At 43.3% G+C, this 17,190-nt stretch overlaps 1 protein-coding gene across 1 annotated transcript in view; it reads left to right on the top strand.

Moving 5' to 3' along the window:
* The window catches only part of LOC129830875 (inactive phospholipase C-like protein 2), a 47,850-nt gene extending 30,917 nt beyond the window's left edge, over nt 1-16,933 (top strand). Inside the window, exons 11-12 of the mRNA XM_055893688.1 lie at nt 14,325-14,434; nt 15,537-16,933. Coding sequence (XP_055749663.1) covers nt 14,325-14,434; nt 15,537-15,716 — 290 coding nt within the window. The 3' untranslated portion in view covers nt 15,717-16,933. The remainder of the gene's footprint in view (nt 1-14,324; nt 14,435-15,536) is intronic.
* Nucleotides 16,934-17,190: the final 257 nt, after the last annotated feature.

Raw genomic sequence — 17,190 nt, 5'->3', positions numbered from 1 at the left:
TTCTCTACTGGACCAGTAGGGAGAAATGAAAACCACACAACTGAATAATTTAGGAAAAGAATGCCGGCTTGTATTTTGTAAATAACAATACTTACAAAAAATGTATCACCTTGAGTAAATATTGATATGGGAAATTTGTTCAATGAGATCAATGTGAATGAAATACATCAATAGTACAATAGACTTAGATATCAGCCATATTTCCTGCCTATAGTTTACTATGGTGCACCCAAGTCTATCTTAATCTGAGGGTCTCTCAGATGTCAAAGTTCAATAGCAATACAGTAAACATGAATCCACAGAAAAACACAACCCATTTCACAAATACTGACTTCTAAACCTCTATGAGATGGAATCAAATGTGAGTGACTGTGCCTAACAATAAACACTGTCAGGTGTTTAAGTGTAGCATGTGCTTATAACAATCCCACTGCAATGATGTCTTGCAAGAAAAATCCTACCACACCGTAGTATGGCAGTGCAAATTCACTGTTCTCCAAGGAAAAGACATCTGCACATGTAAACCTTCTTATTGATGTCCTCGGTTCGGGCGGCTCACCATCCTTGGTGGAACTAAATCCATACTCAAAAAACCTGACCAAATCCTGGCGTCAATCTTTCCCTCAGTCCCTCACAGTTTGTATAGATGCGTGTTAATGTCTACTTCTCTATTTGGTTCAGTTTTATACAACTTCTCACAAATTGAAACTTTTTCTTCCATGGAATGGCGGAAGCTCGTCACGTTCCGTTCAAGCTTTTTTTTTCAGAATTTTGGCACCAACTTGTGTATAATGTGAGTTTCTAGTAGAGCGAGTAAGAGAATATTGAGTTTTGATTGGCTCAAAATAAAGTGCTCGTCATACAGCTTTGACAGCTGATTTGAAATAGCTGTCGACTTAACCATATCAATAGCAATATAGTATAATATGATTGGTTACTGGAATCTCACTAGTAACGATAAGTATTCAACATCAGTTGACCTGCGTTACACCTGCTATTGAGAAAGCCTGTCTTCTCGATGTGCACAGTGCCCACAAAATGAGCTGCACCTAACTTCCTGCCAAATGTATGACCATATTAGAGACACATATATTACACAGACCCACATATTTTGAAAAACATACCCAATTTTGACCAACTCCCATATCTTGGGTGAAATGGCACACTGTGACATCACAGCAGCAAGATTTGTGACCTGTTGCCACAAGAAAAGGGCAACCAGTGAAGAACAAACACCATTGTAAATACAAATCATAATTGTTTATTTATTTTCCCTTTTGTACTTTCACTTTTTTATCTATTTCACTTGCTTTGGCAATGTAAACATATGTTTCCCATGCCAATAAAGCCCTTAAATTGAATTGAATTGAGAGAGGCAGGCCTCATCACGTGCCTCAAAGCAACATCAAAGGTGATGAAATTGGAGTTGGCTATGGCTAGTTAGGTGGTTAGAGAGCACGATTGTTTTCTTCACTGATCTGACTCCATGTCAACAGTCCAGTAGTCGTGAGAAAGACTTGCCTACAGGCCCTGCCAACCGACTCTCCAGCTAAGACCTCATCAACAACAGCCTTTAGTCTGCTGAGACTTCCATGGTTGTCTAAAATGGCACCCTATTCCCTATATAGTGCACTACTTTTGACCAGAGTCCTATGGGCCATTTGGAATGCACACCATGTCTCTACCTCATCCATCACAGGAACTATTTTCATCCTGGCTCTGAGGGTGATTTGTCCATATGTTAATATTAGATGAGTTTGTTTATTGACTGAGCTCTTGATTTATGTAGTTTGTGTTGGCGTAAGCTTTGAGTACAGGTCAAGAATCAGTTTATCCTCCCCAAATCTCATCCTTAACCAATAGGGATGGAAATACAAAACTGACCTTAGATCAGTCTCGTGGTGTAACTTGGCGGAGCAAGGTTTGTTTACCCTGCCGCGACTCTGCTTGCTGGGCATCATGGGAAGGCTGACAACTTGGCATCAATCACATAATACCCCATAATGACAAAGTGAAAACAGAAATACCTTATTTACATAAGTATTCAGACCCTTTGCTATGAGACTTCAAACTGAGCTCAGGTGCATCCTGTTTCTATTGATCATCCTTGATGTTTCTACAACTTCATTGGAGTCCACCTGTGGTTAATTTTATTGATTGGACATGATTTGGAAAGGCACACACCTGTCTATATCATTCATAAATGGAAGAAGTTTGGAACCACCAAGACTTTGGCTGCCCGGCCAAACTGAGCAATCAGGGGATAAGGGCCTTGGTCAGGGAGGTGACCAAGAACCTGATGGTCACTCTGAGTTCCTCTGTGGAAATGGGAGAATGTTCCAGAAGGACAACCATCTCTGCAGCTCTCCACCAATCAGGCCTTTATGGTAGAGTGGCCAGACGGATGCCACTCCTCAGTAAAAAGCACATGCTTGCTTGGACTTTGCCAAAAAACACTTAAAGGACTCTCAGACCATGAGAAAACAAGATTCTCTGGTCTGATGAAACCAAGATTGAACTCTTTGGAAGAAACTCTGGAGGAAACCTGGCACCATTCCTACGGTGAAGCATAGTGGTGGTGGCATCATGCTGTGGGGATGTTTTTCAGTGGCAGGGACTGGGAGACTAGTTTGGATTGCGGGAAAGATGAACGGAGCAAAGTACAGAGGTCCTTGATGAAAACCTGCTCCAGAGTGCTCATGACCTCAGACTGGGGTGAAGGTTCACCTTCCAACAGGACAACGACCGTAAGCACACGGGCAAGACAATGCAAGAGTGGCTTCAGGACAAGTCTCTGAATGTCCTTGAGTGGCTCAGCCAGAGCCCGGACTTGAACCTGATCAAACATCTCTGGAGAGACCTGAAAATAGCTGTGCAGCAACACTCCCCATCCAACCTGACAGAGCCTGAGAGGATCTGCAGAGAAGAATGGGAGAAACTCCCCAAATACAGGTGTGCCAAGCTTGTAACATCATACCCAAGAAGAATCAAAGCTGTAATCGGTGCCAAAGGTGCTTCAACAAAGTACTGAGTACTGAGGTCTGAATACTTATGTAAGTGTGATATTTTATTTAAAAAAATGCAAACAATTCTAAAAAATACTTTTCTTTGTCATTGTGACATTGTGTGTAGATTGATGAGGGGGAAAATGTGTAGAAAGTCAAGGGGTCTGAATACTTTCTGAATGTACTGTATTCACCCCCCTTGACTTTCTACACATTTGTTACAGCATGAATTTAAAATGGATGACATTGAGATTGTGTCACTACACACAATACACCATTGTCAAAATGTTTACAAATTCATTTGAAATGAAAAGCTGAAATGTCTTAAGTATTCAACCTCTTTGTTATGACAAGCCTAAATATGTTCCCAAGCAAAAATGTGCTTAACAAGTCACATAATAAATTTTTCATGGACTCACTCTGTGTGCAATAAGTGTTTAACATGATTTGTGAATGACTACCTCATCTCTGTACCCCACACATACAATTATCTGTAAGGTCCCTCAGTCGAGCAGTGAATTTCAAACACAGATTCAACCACAAAGACCAGGGAGGTTTTCCAATGCCTCTCAAAGCAGGGCAACTATTGTAAAAGCATACACTGAATATCCCTTTGAGGAAAATGAAGTGATTAATTACACTTTGGATGATGTATCAATGCACTCAGTCACTACAAAGATACAGGCGTCCTTAACTCCGTTGCCGGAGAGGAAGGAAACCGGCTCAGGGATTTCACCATGGTGACTTTAAAACAGTTAGAGTTTAATGGCTGTGATAGGAGAACACTGAGGATGGATCAACAACATTGTAGTTACTCCACAATACTAACCTAATTGACAAAGGGAAAAGACGAAAAAGCCTGTACGGAATAAAAATATTCCAAAACATGCATCCTGTTGTCGTGTCTTTGCTATCGTTAAATTGAAGACTTATAGTTTTTTTCAAAGATTCCTGTAATTAGGGATTACGCGATCACTTTATTTTTTTACATTTATTTCACCTTTATTTAACCAGGTTGGCAAATTGAGAACACGTTCTCATTTACAATTGCGACCTGGCCAAGATAAAGCAAAGCAGTTCGACACATACAACAACACATAGTTACACATGGAGTAAAACAAACATACAGTCAATAATACAGTGAAAAATAAGTCTATATACAATGTGAGCAAGTGAGGTGAGATAAGGGAGGTGAAGGCAAACAATATATATATAAATAAAAATATAAAAAAAGGCCATGGTGGCGAAGTAAATACAATATAGCAAGTAAAAAACACTGGAATGGTTGGTTTATAGTGGAAGAAAGTGCAAAGTAGAGATATAAATAATGGGGTGCAAAGGAGCAAAATAAATAAATAAATACAGTAGGTAAAGAGGTAGTTGTTTGGGCTAAATTATAGATGGGCTATGTACAGGTGCAGTAATCCATGAGCTGCTCTGACAGCTGGTGCTTAAAGCTAGTGAGGGAGATAAGTGTTTCCAGTTTCAGAGATTTTTGTAGTTCGTTCCAGTCATTGGCAGCAGAGAACTGGAAGAAGAGGCGGCCAAAGGAAGAATTGGTTTTGGGGGTGACCAGAGAGATATACCTGCTGGAGCGCGTGCTACAGGTAGGTGCTGCTATGGTGACCAGCGAGCTGAGATAAGGGGGGACTTTACCTAGCAGGGTTTTGTAGATGACCTGGAGCCAGTGGGTTTGGCGACGAGTATGAAGCGAGGGCCAGCCAACGAGAGTGTACAGGTCGCAGTGGTGGGTAGTATATGGGGCTTTGGTGACAAAACGGATGGCACTGTGATAGACTGCATCCAATTTATTGAATAGGGTTTTGGAGGCTATTTTGTAAATGACATCACCGAAGTCGAGGATTGGTAGGATGGTCAGTTTTACAAGGGTATGTTTGGCAGCATGAGTGAAGGATGCTTTGTTGCGGAATAGGAAGCCAATTCTAGATTTAACTTTGGATTGGAGATGTTTGATGTGAGTCTGGAAGGAGAGTTTACAGTTTAACCAGACAACTAGGTATTTGTAGTTGTCCACATATTCTAAGTCAGAGCTGTCCAGAGTAGTGATGTTGGACAGGCGGGCAGGTGCAGGCAGCGATCGGTTGAAGAACATGCATTTAGTTTTACTTGTATTTAAGAGCAATTGGAGGCCACGGAAGGAGAGTTGTATGGCATTGAAGCTCGCCTGGAGGGTTGTTAACACAGTGTCAAAAGAAGGGCCAGAAGTAAACAGAATAGTGTTGTCTGCGTAGAGGTGGATCAGAGACTCACCAGCAGCAAGAGCGACATCATTGATGTATACAGAGAAGAGAGTCGGTCCAAGAATTGAACCCTGTGGCACCCCCATAGAGACTGCCAGAGGTCCGGACAACAGACCCTCCGATTTGACACACTGAACTCAATCAGAGAAGTAGTTGGTGAACCAGGCGAGGCAATCATTAGAGAAACCAAGGCTGTCGAGTCTGCCGATGAGGATGTGGTGATTGACAGAGTCAAAAGCCTTGGCCAGGTCAATGAATACGGCTGCACAGTATTGTTTCCTATCGATGGCGGTTAAGATATCGTTTATGACCTTGAGCGTGGCTGAGGTGCACCCATGACCAGCTCTGAAACCAGATTGCATAGCGGAGAAGGTATGGTGGGATTCGAAATGGTCGGTAATCTGTTTGTTGACTTGGCTTTCGAAGACCTTAGAAAGGCAGGGTAGGATAGATATAGGTCTGTAGCTGTTTGGGTCAAGTGTGTCCCCCCCCCCCTTTGAAGAGGGGGATAACCGCAGCTGCTTTCCAATCTTTGGGAATCTCAGACGACACGAAAGAGAGGTTGAAAAGGCTAGTAATAGGGGTGGCAACAATTTCAGCAGATAGTTTTAGAAAGAAAGGGTCCAGATTATCTAGCCCGGCTGATTTGTAAGGGTCCAGATTTTGCAGCTCTTTCAGAACATCAGCTGACTGTATTTGGGAGAAAGAGAAATGGGGAAGGCGTGGGCGAGTAGCAGAGGGGAGGGCAGTGCTGTTGACCGGGGTAGGGGTAGCCAGGTGGAAAGCATGGCCAGCCGTAGAAAAATGCTTATTGAAATTCTCAATTATAGTGGATTTGTCGGTGGTGACAGTGTTTCCTATCTTCAGTGCAATTGGAAGCTGGGAGGAGGTGTTCTTATTCTCCATGGACTTTGCAGTGTCCCAGAACTTTGAGTTTGTGTTGCAGGAAGCAAATTTCAGCTTGAAAAAGCTAGCCTTGGCTTTTCTAACTGCCTGTGTATATTGGTTTCTAGCTTCCCTGAAAAGTTGCATATCACGGGGGCTGTTCGATGCTAATGCAGAACGCCATAGGATGTTTTTCTGTTGGTTAAGGGCAGTCAGGTCAGGAGAGAACCAAGGGCTATATCTGTTCCTGGTTCTAAATTTCTTGAATGGGGCATGCTTATTCAAGATGGTGAGGAAGGCATTTTAATTTTTTTTCCAGGCATCCTCTACTGACGGGATGAGATCAATATCCTTCCAGGATACCTCGGCCAGGTCGATTAGAAAGGCCTGCTTGCTGAAGTGTTTCAGGGAGCGTTTGACAGTGATGAGTGGAGGTCGTTTGACCGCTGACCCATTACGGATGCAGGCAATGAGGCAGTGATCGCTGAGATCTTGGTTGAAAACAGCAGAGGTGTATTTGGAGAGCAAGTTGGTTAGGATGATATCTATGAGGGTACCAGTGTTAACGGAATTGGGGTGGTACCTGGTAGGTTCATTGATAATTTGTGTGAGATTGAGGGCATCAAGTTTAGATTGTAGGATGGCTGGGGTGTTAAGCATGTTCCAATTTAGGTCGCCTAGCAGCACGAGCTCTGAAGATAGATGGGGGGCAATCAGTTCACATATGGTGTCCAGAGCACAGCTGGGGGCAGAGGGTGGTCTATAGCAGGCGGCAACGGTGAGAGACTTGTTTTTAGAGAGGTGGATTTTTAAAAGTAGAAGTTCAAATTGTTTGGGAACAGACCTGGATAGTAAAACAGAACTCTGCAGGCAATCTTTGCAGTAGATTGCAACACCGCCCCCTTTGGCCGTTCTATCTTGTCTGAAAATCTTGTAGTTAGGGATGAAAATGTCAGAATTTTTGGTGGTCTTCCTAAGCCAGGATTCAGACACGGCTAAAACATCTGGGTTGGCAGAGTGTGCTAAAGCAGTGAACAAAACAAACTTAGGGAGGAGGCTTCTAATGTTAACATGCATGAAACCAAGGCTATTACGGTTACAGAAGTCATCAAAAGAGAGCGCCTGGGGAATAGGAGTGGAGTTAGGTACTGCAGGGCCTGGATTCACCTCTACATCACCAGAGGAACAGAGGAGGAGTAGGATAAGGGTACGGCTAAAAGCTATGAGAATTGGTCGTCTAGAACGTCTAGAACAGAGAGTAAAAGGAAGTTTCTGGGGGCGATAAAATAGCTTCAAGGAATAATGTACAGACAAAGGTATGGTAGGATGTGAATACAGTGGAGGTTAACCTAGGTATTGAGTGATGATGAGAGAGATATTGTCTCTAGAAACATCATTGAAACCAGGTGATGTCATCGAATATGTGGGTGATGGAACTGAAAGGTTGGATATGGTATAGTGAGCAGGGCTAGAGGCTCTACAATGAAATAAGCCAATAAACACTAACCAGAACAGCAATGGACAAGGCATATTTACATTAAGGAGAGGCATGCTTAATCGAGTGATCATAAGGGTCCAGTGAGTAGAGGTTGGTTGGGGTCACGGCGATCCAGACAGCTGGCCGGGTAGCTGGCTATCGGTAGCAAGATAGTATAGGATGGAGGTCTATTTTTATTCACCTCATGCGTTTCCGTCGGTAGATTCGTGGGGTTCCGTGTGGTAGAGGGGATCAATCCAATTGGCAAAATAGATATAGTGACCCAAGAAAAATTGTCCGATATACTTATTCAGATAACAGCCGATAAGACAGCTAACGATTAGCGGGCCCCAGATGAGCGTTCAGGTAACGTCGTGACGGAGGTGCCAGTTGGATAACTCCCTCAGGCAGATAACGTCGGTAGTCAGTCGTGAAGGCCCGGTGGGGCTCCGCATTTGTAGCAAAAAAAACGGGTCCGGATAGGTGATTGTAGCCCAGGAATGGCTGATGGAACTCTACAGCTGGCTATCTCCGAAATAATTTAAGTTTGCTCCGGGATTGATGTAAGCCAATAGTCACACGGTTTGCTAGCTAGCTGCGAAATCAAGGTGTAAATGTCCAGAGCTTGTGGTTGAAATCCGGGGATATTGAGAAAAATAGGTCCGGTATGTTCTGGTCTGAGTCGCGTTGTACAAAAGTGCCGATAGATTATCGAGCTAAAGGAATTTCAGGTTAGCTTCTGGCTAGCTTCTGGTTAGCTTCTGGCTAGCTTCTGGTTAGCTTCTGGCTAGCTTCAATTGTGAATTTTCAGATTTGAGGTAAATAATACTTTTTTTTTTCTGTAATTGGTGAGGCGGGTTGCAGGAAAGCTTTTTGTAGTTGAGTTCTTGGATAATAAAATATATAAAAGATATGCAAAGAAAGGTGTAAATATATATATATATATACAGGACACGACATTAGGACAAAATGACATCTGAACTGCTATGCCATCTTGGAAGGGAATTTGAGTAATAACGTAACTAATTAAGTATGAATTCGACGGCACCAGGGAAAGTTATTAGATTACAAAGTTATTTCCCAATATAATCTTTCAGATATTTTCATATCTGATCAATAGTCTTCTGATTAATGATTTATTTATTTTCACCTCATGTTAGTCTCATTCCAAACGTCGTAAATTGTTGATTATCTGCACGAACCCAGTCTTCACTATGAGTCATCCATAGTCTTAAATCATTTATTTATTACTAACTAATTAATTCACAGAAATGTATAAACAAACAAACTTAAAAAGGGTTACATGAAATGGGAGAAATATGCCCTATCAATCAATCAATCAAGTTTATTTTATATAGCCCTTCGTACATCAGCTAATATCTCGAAGTGCTGTACAGAGACCCAGCCTAAAACCCCAAACAGCTAGAATGCAGGTGAAGAAGCACGGTGGCTAGGAAAAACTCCCTAGAAAGGCCAAAACTTAGGAAGAAACCTAGAGAGGAACCAGGCTATGAGGGGTGGCCAGTCCTCTTCTGGCTGTGCCGGGTGGAGATTATAAACAGAACTATGCCAAGATGTTCAAAAATGTTCATAAGTGACAAGCATGGTCAAATAATAATCATGGATAATTTTCAGTTGACTTTTCATAGCCGATCATTATGAGTTGAAAAACAACAGGTCTGGGACAGGTGGCGGTTCCATAATCGCAGGCAGAACAGCTGAAACCGGAACAGCAGCAAGGCCAGGCGGACTGGGGACAGCAAGGAGCCACCACGCCCGGCAGTCCCGACGTATGGTCCCAGGGCTCAGGTTCTCAGAGAGAAAGAAAGAGAGAAGGAGAAAATTAGAGAGAGCCAAGATTTTCAAAATGTTCATAAATGACAAGCATGGTCAAATAATAATCAGGAATAAATCTGTTGGCTTTTCATAGCAGATCATTAAGAGTTGAAAACAGCAGGTCTGGGACAGGTAGGGGTTCCGTAACCGCAGGCAGAACAGTTGAAACTGGAATAGCAGCAAGGCCAGGTGGACTGGGGACAGCAGGGAGTCGTCATGCCCGGTAGTCCTGACGTATGGTCCTAGGGCTCAGGTTCTCAGAGAGAGAGAAAGAAAGAGAGAACGAGAGAATTAGAGAAAGCATACTTAAATTCACACAGGACACTGGATAAGACAGGAGAAGTACTCCAGGTATAACCAACTGACCCTAGCCCCCCGACACAAACTACTGCAGCATAAATACTGGAGGCTGAGACAGGAGCGGTCAGGAGACACTGTGGCCCCATCCGAAGATACCCCCGGACAGGGCCAAATAGGAAGGATATAACCCCACCCACTTTGCCAAAGCACAGCCCCCGCACCACTGGAGGGATATCTTCAACCACCAACTTATAATCCTGAGACAAGGCCGAGTATAGCCAACAAAGATCTCCACCACAGCACAAACCAAGGGGGGGCGCCAACCCAGACAGGAAGATCACGTCAGTAACTCAACCCACTCAAGTGACGCACCCCTCCCAGGGACGGCATGAAAGAGCACCAGTAAGCCAGTGACTCAGCCCCTGTAATAGGGTTAGAGGCAGAGAATCCCAGTGGAGAGAGGGGAACCGGCCAGGCAGAGACAGCAAGGGCGGTTCGTTGCTCCAGAGCCTTTCCGTTCACCTTCACACTCCTGGGCCAGACTACACTCAATCATATGACCTACTGAAGAGATAAGTCTTCAGTAAAGACTTAAAGGTTGAGACCGAGTCTGCGTCTCTCACATGGGTAGGCAGACTGTTCCATAAAAATGGAGATCTATAGGAGAAAGCTCTGCCTCCCGCTGTTTGCTTAGAAATTCTAGGGACAATTAGGAGGCCTGCGTCTTGTGACCGTAGCGTACGTATTGGTATGTACGGCAGGACCAACTCGGAAAGATATGTAGGAGCAAGCCCATGTAACGCTTTATAGGTTAACAGTAAAACCTTGCGTTCGACTAAGAATTCACTACAGAGTTCACAATTTTAACAATTGACATGCTAATCCTTACACGAAGGCTCACTCATTCGGGAACAATTGCAATCAATACATATATATATATAGTTACGCTCGGTGTGTGTCGTCTTGATCGTTGGAGAGAAGTTTGTTTCTGTTGGAGTTCCTTCTGTCTCGGTTATTGTGGATAGTTCAGTGACATTCGTTATAGAATGGATGTTTCGGCGGTTGTCTTTCTTCGCGTTCAATGATACCGAATTCCTAGCTGCAGACTAGTAGTCAATATCAAAACTTGTTCTTATTCGGATAAGAGTTTAACCACGTGGTATGGTTAAAGATTCAGCAATGGTAACCTTCGTTCTCCCCATGGAGGATAAACATGGTCTAATGGTAATTTCTCAGTTTACTTTTATTCAGATAGCAGGAAGGGGCTGTCCTTGGATGTCTGACCCAACTGGCTCAGGGTCGGGTCCTCGGGTTTAGTTCAAATCAAAAAGGGATTTGTATTTTTCTTAATTAAACAGTCCAAAATCATATTACACAATTATACAAACAGTATCATACTCACTCATTCATTTTATACAACAAACAGATGTAAACCTCATATCTGAGGTTATTATATAAACAGCAGTATGGTAATGTAGTCCCACAGTCTCCTGAGTTTCCCACATGGTGACCAATGGGCATGTTAATAGCTGGACTCTCCACCGATCTTTTATACTTTTGCAGGAACATGAAATATGTTCGTACCTCAAGTTCTGTGAGGTGGGAGAAAATTCCTTTGTCCTGAAAGTTTACCCTCTCTCTTAATACTGTTTGGCCATAATGAGATTCTCAGGAATTTACGACGTCTCTCTGTGATCACAGCATGGGTTGAAGGAGGAAAGGGAAAGGCAGGGAGAGGGGGATGGGGTTTGCAATACCCAAGCAGGCGACGTCATGACACTGTTTGCAACAAGGCAGTAATACATGTGCCAAAGCAATTAACTTGTTGTCCTGAATACAAACATGTTTGGGGCAAATATAATATACAGCACATTACTGAGTACCACTCTTAATATTTTCAAGCATAGTGGTGTCTGCATCATGTTATGGGTATGATTTGTAATTGTGTAATCTTTTTTTTAAGGATAAAAAAAAAGAAACGGAATGGAGCTAAGCACAGGAAAAATCCTAGAGAAAAACCTGGTTGTCTACTTTCCACCAGACAATAGGAGATCAACAACCAACTTGTCAGAGTTTGAAGAATTTTGAAAAGAATAAATGGGCAAATGTTGCACAATCCAATTGTGGAAAGCTCTTAGAGACTTACCCAGAAAGACTCACAGCTGTAATCACTGCCAAATGTGATTCTAACATGGGTTGAATACTTATCTAATGAAGATAGTGTTTTATTTTCCATACATTTTTACAAAATGTTTGAATTTTTCTTCCACTTTGATACAGTATTTTGTGTAGATCGTTGACAAAAAATGACATTAATTTGAATCCCACTTTGTAATGCAACTAAATGTGGAAAAATTCAAAGGGTGTGAATACTTTCTGAAGGCACTGTAGATTTTTATTTATTTATTATGGATCCCCATTAGCTGTTGCCAAGGCAGCAGCTAGTTTTCCTAGGGTCTTGCAAAATTAAGGCAGTTTATGCAATTTTAAAAACATTACATTCACAGATTTCACAACACAGTGTGCCCTCAGGCCCCTACTCCACAAATCTACAGCACAAAATCCATGTGTACGTGTGCGTATGTTATCGTGTGTGTATGTGTCTGTGCCTGTGTTTGTGTTGCTTCACAGTCCCTGTTCCATAAGACTTAGAGAGAAGCCATTCATATATCTCGCTCTAATAGCTAGAGGAGAGATGACAAGTTTGATAAATGGATGTATTTCAGAGAGTGGAAGACCGGTGATAGAAAATAGAGTGATTATGTAGATATGGCAAAACACCATAGTCTGCTCCCAGTCTCCTCTGAGATATCTCAGTTCACCTGAGTTCAACCCTTTATTCTCAGATAAATATGAAAATTGTGTGTTTGTGTCAAGTAAAATGAAATGTTATTTGTCACATGCTTCGTAAACACCAGGTCTGGACAAGCATTTCACTGTTCACGGGTCCTTTTCCAACAATACAGAGTTAAAATAGAAATAGTGACACGAGGAATAAATACACGGTGAATAACAATAACCAGTAAAAATACCATGGCTGCTATATACAGGGAGTACCAGTACCGAGTTGATGTGCTAGGTCATTGAGGTAGATACAATATGTACATAGAGGTAGTGGTAAAGTGACTAGGCAACAGGATAGATAATAGACAGTAGCAGCAACTGTGTGTGTGTGTGTGTGTGTGTGTGTAAGTCCAGTTTGTGTGGATAGAGTCCAAGCAAGAGAGTTAGTGGAAGAAAGGTTCAATGCAGGTAGTCCGGGTAGCCATTTTATTAGCTGTTTAGCAGCCTTATGGCTTGGGGGTAGAAGCTGTTCAAGGGTTTTGTTGGTTCCAGACTAGATGCATCGGTACTGCTTGCCGTGTGGTAGCAGAGAGAACAGCCTATGGCTTGGGTGGCTGGAGTCTGACAATTTTTGGGCCTTCCTTGACACAGCCTGGTATAGATGGCCGGGAGCTCAGTACTTTTGATTTTGATGTTTGGGAAGTATCAGACAGAGTTATGGACAGTGCTAATGTTCTCTCTCCGTTCTGTCAGTTCCGCTCGGTTACACAGGGAAATGGAACGTTTCCCACATGCACAACGGAATGCCCTGGCACTCAAGCCTCAAGTCGCCTAGCAACTGCACTGGCAGGCAGCCAATGTGGTGTGTGTGTGTTTACAGTATATATGAAATTCTGTGTAATTGTGTACTAGTGAATGTTGAAGTTAGTGAGTTTTCAGGTGTGTGAGAGAGAAAATTGAAGTAAAATATACTGAGTTGCGTTCAGGTCTGTGGTGGCGGTGGTGTTGTTCAGGTCTGTGGTGGCGGTGGTGTTGTTCAGGTCTGTGGTGGCGGTGGTGTTGTTGTTCAGGTCTGTGGTGGCGGTGGTGGTGTTGTTCAGGTCTGTGGTGGCGGTGGTGTTCAGGTCTGTGGTGGCGGTGGTGTTGTTGTTCAGGATGCTGTGATTAAAAGTCCTCTCACATTATCGCTGGTTTTGACTAGATGGTATACAGCTATGGACGGAAGGTACTTTTCGTAGCAGGTTAGGAGAGCTTACAGCGCGTGCTCTGTGTTAACCCACTTCTTAGTCTCCATGGAGATGGTGACAGAGTGTGACAGTGTCCCGGGGCAGACAGAGAAAGCGACAACACCACACATACTCAATCTGGCCAGAGGAAAGAGAGGACAAGGAGTCTGCCTGTCACTCTTGAATCTCTCTTGTTCTCTTTCCCTATCTATCCCTCTAATTGAGGCCAGGATTAAACCAAAGGCACCTTGTAGACAAGCACATTTCACTGTAGACAATGCAGAGATTATATTCACGGATAAACACTAGATTTCGGCGCAACCGTAAAACTACCTTTAAAAGTAAAAAAAAATCAATGCACTTTCTTATATTCAGATCTCTTAACCAGTCCATTACACTACACAGAGAAAGGTTAAGACTTGATCGTTCAATCACAAATACCAGACACCACCAAACCACAGACCTGAGCCGGTCTTGGACCTTGGTTAAGACATGGAGAGGTTGACAGAGGGAAAGGTTCAACATTGCTAATAAGTGTGTCGTCCCCTAGCCATGAAGTTCCATGAGACGTTGCATTCCATTGCAGTGAAGGAGGGGCTTAAGGATCGTAAGGTCACCAGAGCTGTGGAGAGTTTCAGCTGGAACATCACCATACTGAAGGTGAATCTTTTTTTTATATATTTTTTTATTTTACCGTTATTTTACCAGGTAAGTTGACTGAGAACACGTTCTCATTTGCAGCAACGACCTGGGGAATAGTTACAGGGGAGAGGAGGGGGATGAATGAGCCAATTGTAAACTGGGGATTATTAGGTGACCATGATGGTTTGAGGGCCAGATTGGGAATTTAGCCAGGACACCGGGGTTAACACCCCTACTCTTACGATAAGTGCCATGGGATCTTTAATGACCTCAGAGAGTCAGGACACCCGTTTAACGTCTCATCCGAAAGACGGCACCCTACACAGGGCAGTGTCCCCAATCACTGCCCTGGGGCATTGGGATATTTTTTTTTAGACCAGAGGAAAGAGTGCCTCCTACTGGCCCTCCAACATCACTTCCAGCAGCATCTGGTCTCCCATCCAGGGACTGACCAGGACCAACCCTGCTTAGCTTCAGAAGCAAGCCAGTAGTGGTATGCAGGGTGGTATGCTGCTGGCACTGAAGGTGAATCTACACACACACAGCAGACTAAAGACAACCACAGAACATCACCACACTGAAGGTGAATCTACACACACACAGCAGACTAAAGACAACCACAGAACATCACCACACTGAAGGTGAATCTACACACACACAGCAGACCAAAGACAACCACAGAACATCACCACACTGAAGGTGAATCTACACACACACAGCAGACTAAAGACAACCACAGAACATCACCACACTGAAGGTGAATCTACACACACACAGCAGACCAAAGACAACCACAGAACATCACCATACTGAAGGTGAATCTACACACACACAGCAGACTAAAGACAACCACAGAACATCACCACACTGAAGGTGAATCTACACACACAGCAGACTAAAGACAACCACAGAACATCACCACACTGAAGGTGAATCTACACACACACAGCAGACTAAAGACAACCACAGAACATCACCATACTGAAGGTGAATCTACACACACACAGCAGACCAAAGACAACCACATACCACAGAACAGTGCCAGTCTGTTTCCATATTACCCAACTCCGACAAACCGCTCTCTCTCCTATCCTCCCCCTTCTCCCACTCTCTCTCTCAGGGGCAGGCAGACCTTCTGAAACGAGCTATGACCGAGGTGCAGGAGAACATGAAGCAGGTACACTATGCTGCCCTGACCTCTAACCTTAGTAAGGGTGTGACAGGAGAGGCGACCCGCCCCCGACGCAGCCTGGACACCATCCAGGAGAGAGCTACAGCTCCGTCTAGAGGTTCCCCTTAGATACAGGTCTAGGACCAGCTTACCCGCCTCAAATTATATATTAAAGCAAAAGGGGGGAAATGTCAAATCTGGCCTTAGGTCAGTTTCTAAGGGCACCGTCATCCTTCTGAGGCCAGAACTGACAACCAAGTTGCTACGTACACTCAAAAGTGAATGTCTCCTTCTGCATCTAACCCGGTTAGGGGCTGTTGGAAGTCTAGTTGGCCATTCTCTCCACACAACGATGAAGAAAAGAAAGGAAGATGGACTAAAACAATTAAAAGAAAAATACTCCTGTTATACCACTGTCAGGAGGGAGGAGTAACGTCAAAGACACGAGACAGGAATGAAGTCAGAATCAGAATGGCCTGTCCCTGTTCCTGAATGTTGCTGGAAATATGTTTTTAATCCTACTCTGAAGTGTTGTTCTTTTTGGAGCTGGATTCAATCTGTATCGATGAAGATCCGTTTTAAAATGTTTGAGTCGACATACAGTATGAAGCGACCGTGGCAATATTGACTAATTGTCAACCGCGCTATAAAGCATCTCTTCAGCACTATGGATTGAATGTAGTCCTTGTTTTTTGTTGGGGGGAGTGGAGGGCTTTCAGGGCGATCAAAACTACAGAACAGAGTGAGACAGAAGTGATAACGTACGTGTGGGAGGAGGCTGATTCAGAATGTGTGTGAAAGTGTGACTGCTACCAAAATAATATGCTATTTAGCAGACAATTTTATCCAAAGCAACTTACAGTACTGCGTGCATACATTTTGTCTTTGTATGGGTGGCCTCAGCGGGAATCAAACCTACGATCCTGAAGTTGCAAACACCAACTGAGCTACTTCATCTTCTCCAGCTTCTCCGGGTACAGCGGAACAAAAGAATGTAAGATGTGTACATAGAGTAGAATGGGAATCCCCATTCATGTCAATTATGCCGTAATGTACGCGTCTGTCTGCAGGTTTTCACTCCCTTGTACTTGACTGATGAATTAAGGAGTGCTGATTAGTAAGGAACTCCTCCCCTGTGGATGTGTATATTGGTGGGATAGGGTTAATGATAGAACTCAACTGTATGATCAAAAACAGTATTTCAAGTACTCCTTCTATAGCACCTTGACCAATGCTTTTCTAGGTGGTTGTGTCACATTACAGTATTATCCTCATTCTGTAAAATGTTACTGGATTTTTACAAAATGGTGACTTCCGATAATAAAATAAAACATTCCTGACACTGATGTCCTCCATTGTTTACCGTCAGATAGCGTGACGAATCAGTCTGCACTGAGCATCACGTAGACTCCACCTGTCAGAAGACAATTGTTGTCCTCCTGAAAACCTGGATGCTGTAGGATGATTCCTTGTTTCATGGTAAATTGACGTCAATATCCATTACATTTTCATTACCAGAACCAACCAAATAAACCAGTTACTTCAATCATAAAACCCTGTTGCTTTGACCATTTGCTCGACTGATAGCCAGCTGGCCACACAT

This window comes from Salvelinus fontinalis, chromosome 32 (genome assembly GCF_029448725.1).
Source record: "Salvelinus fontinalis isolate EN_2023a chromosome 32, ASM2944872v1, whole genome shotgun sequence".
Taxonomy (NCBI): domain Eukaryota; kingdom Metazoa; phylum Chordata; class Actinopteri; order Salmoniformes; family Salmonidae; genus Salvelinus; species Salvelinus fontinalis.
The sequence above is the reverse complement of the archived record's forward strand: the minus strand, read 5'-3'. Positions and strand labels throughout refer to the sequence as shown.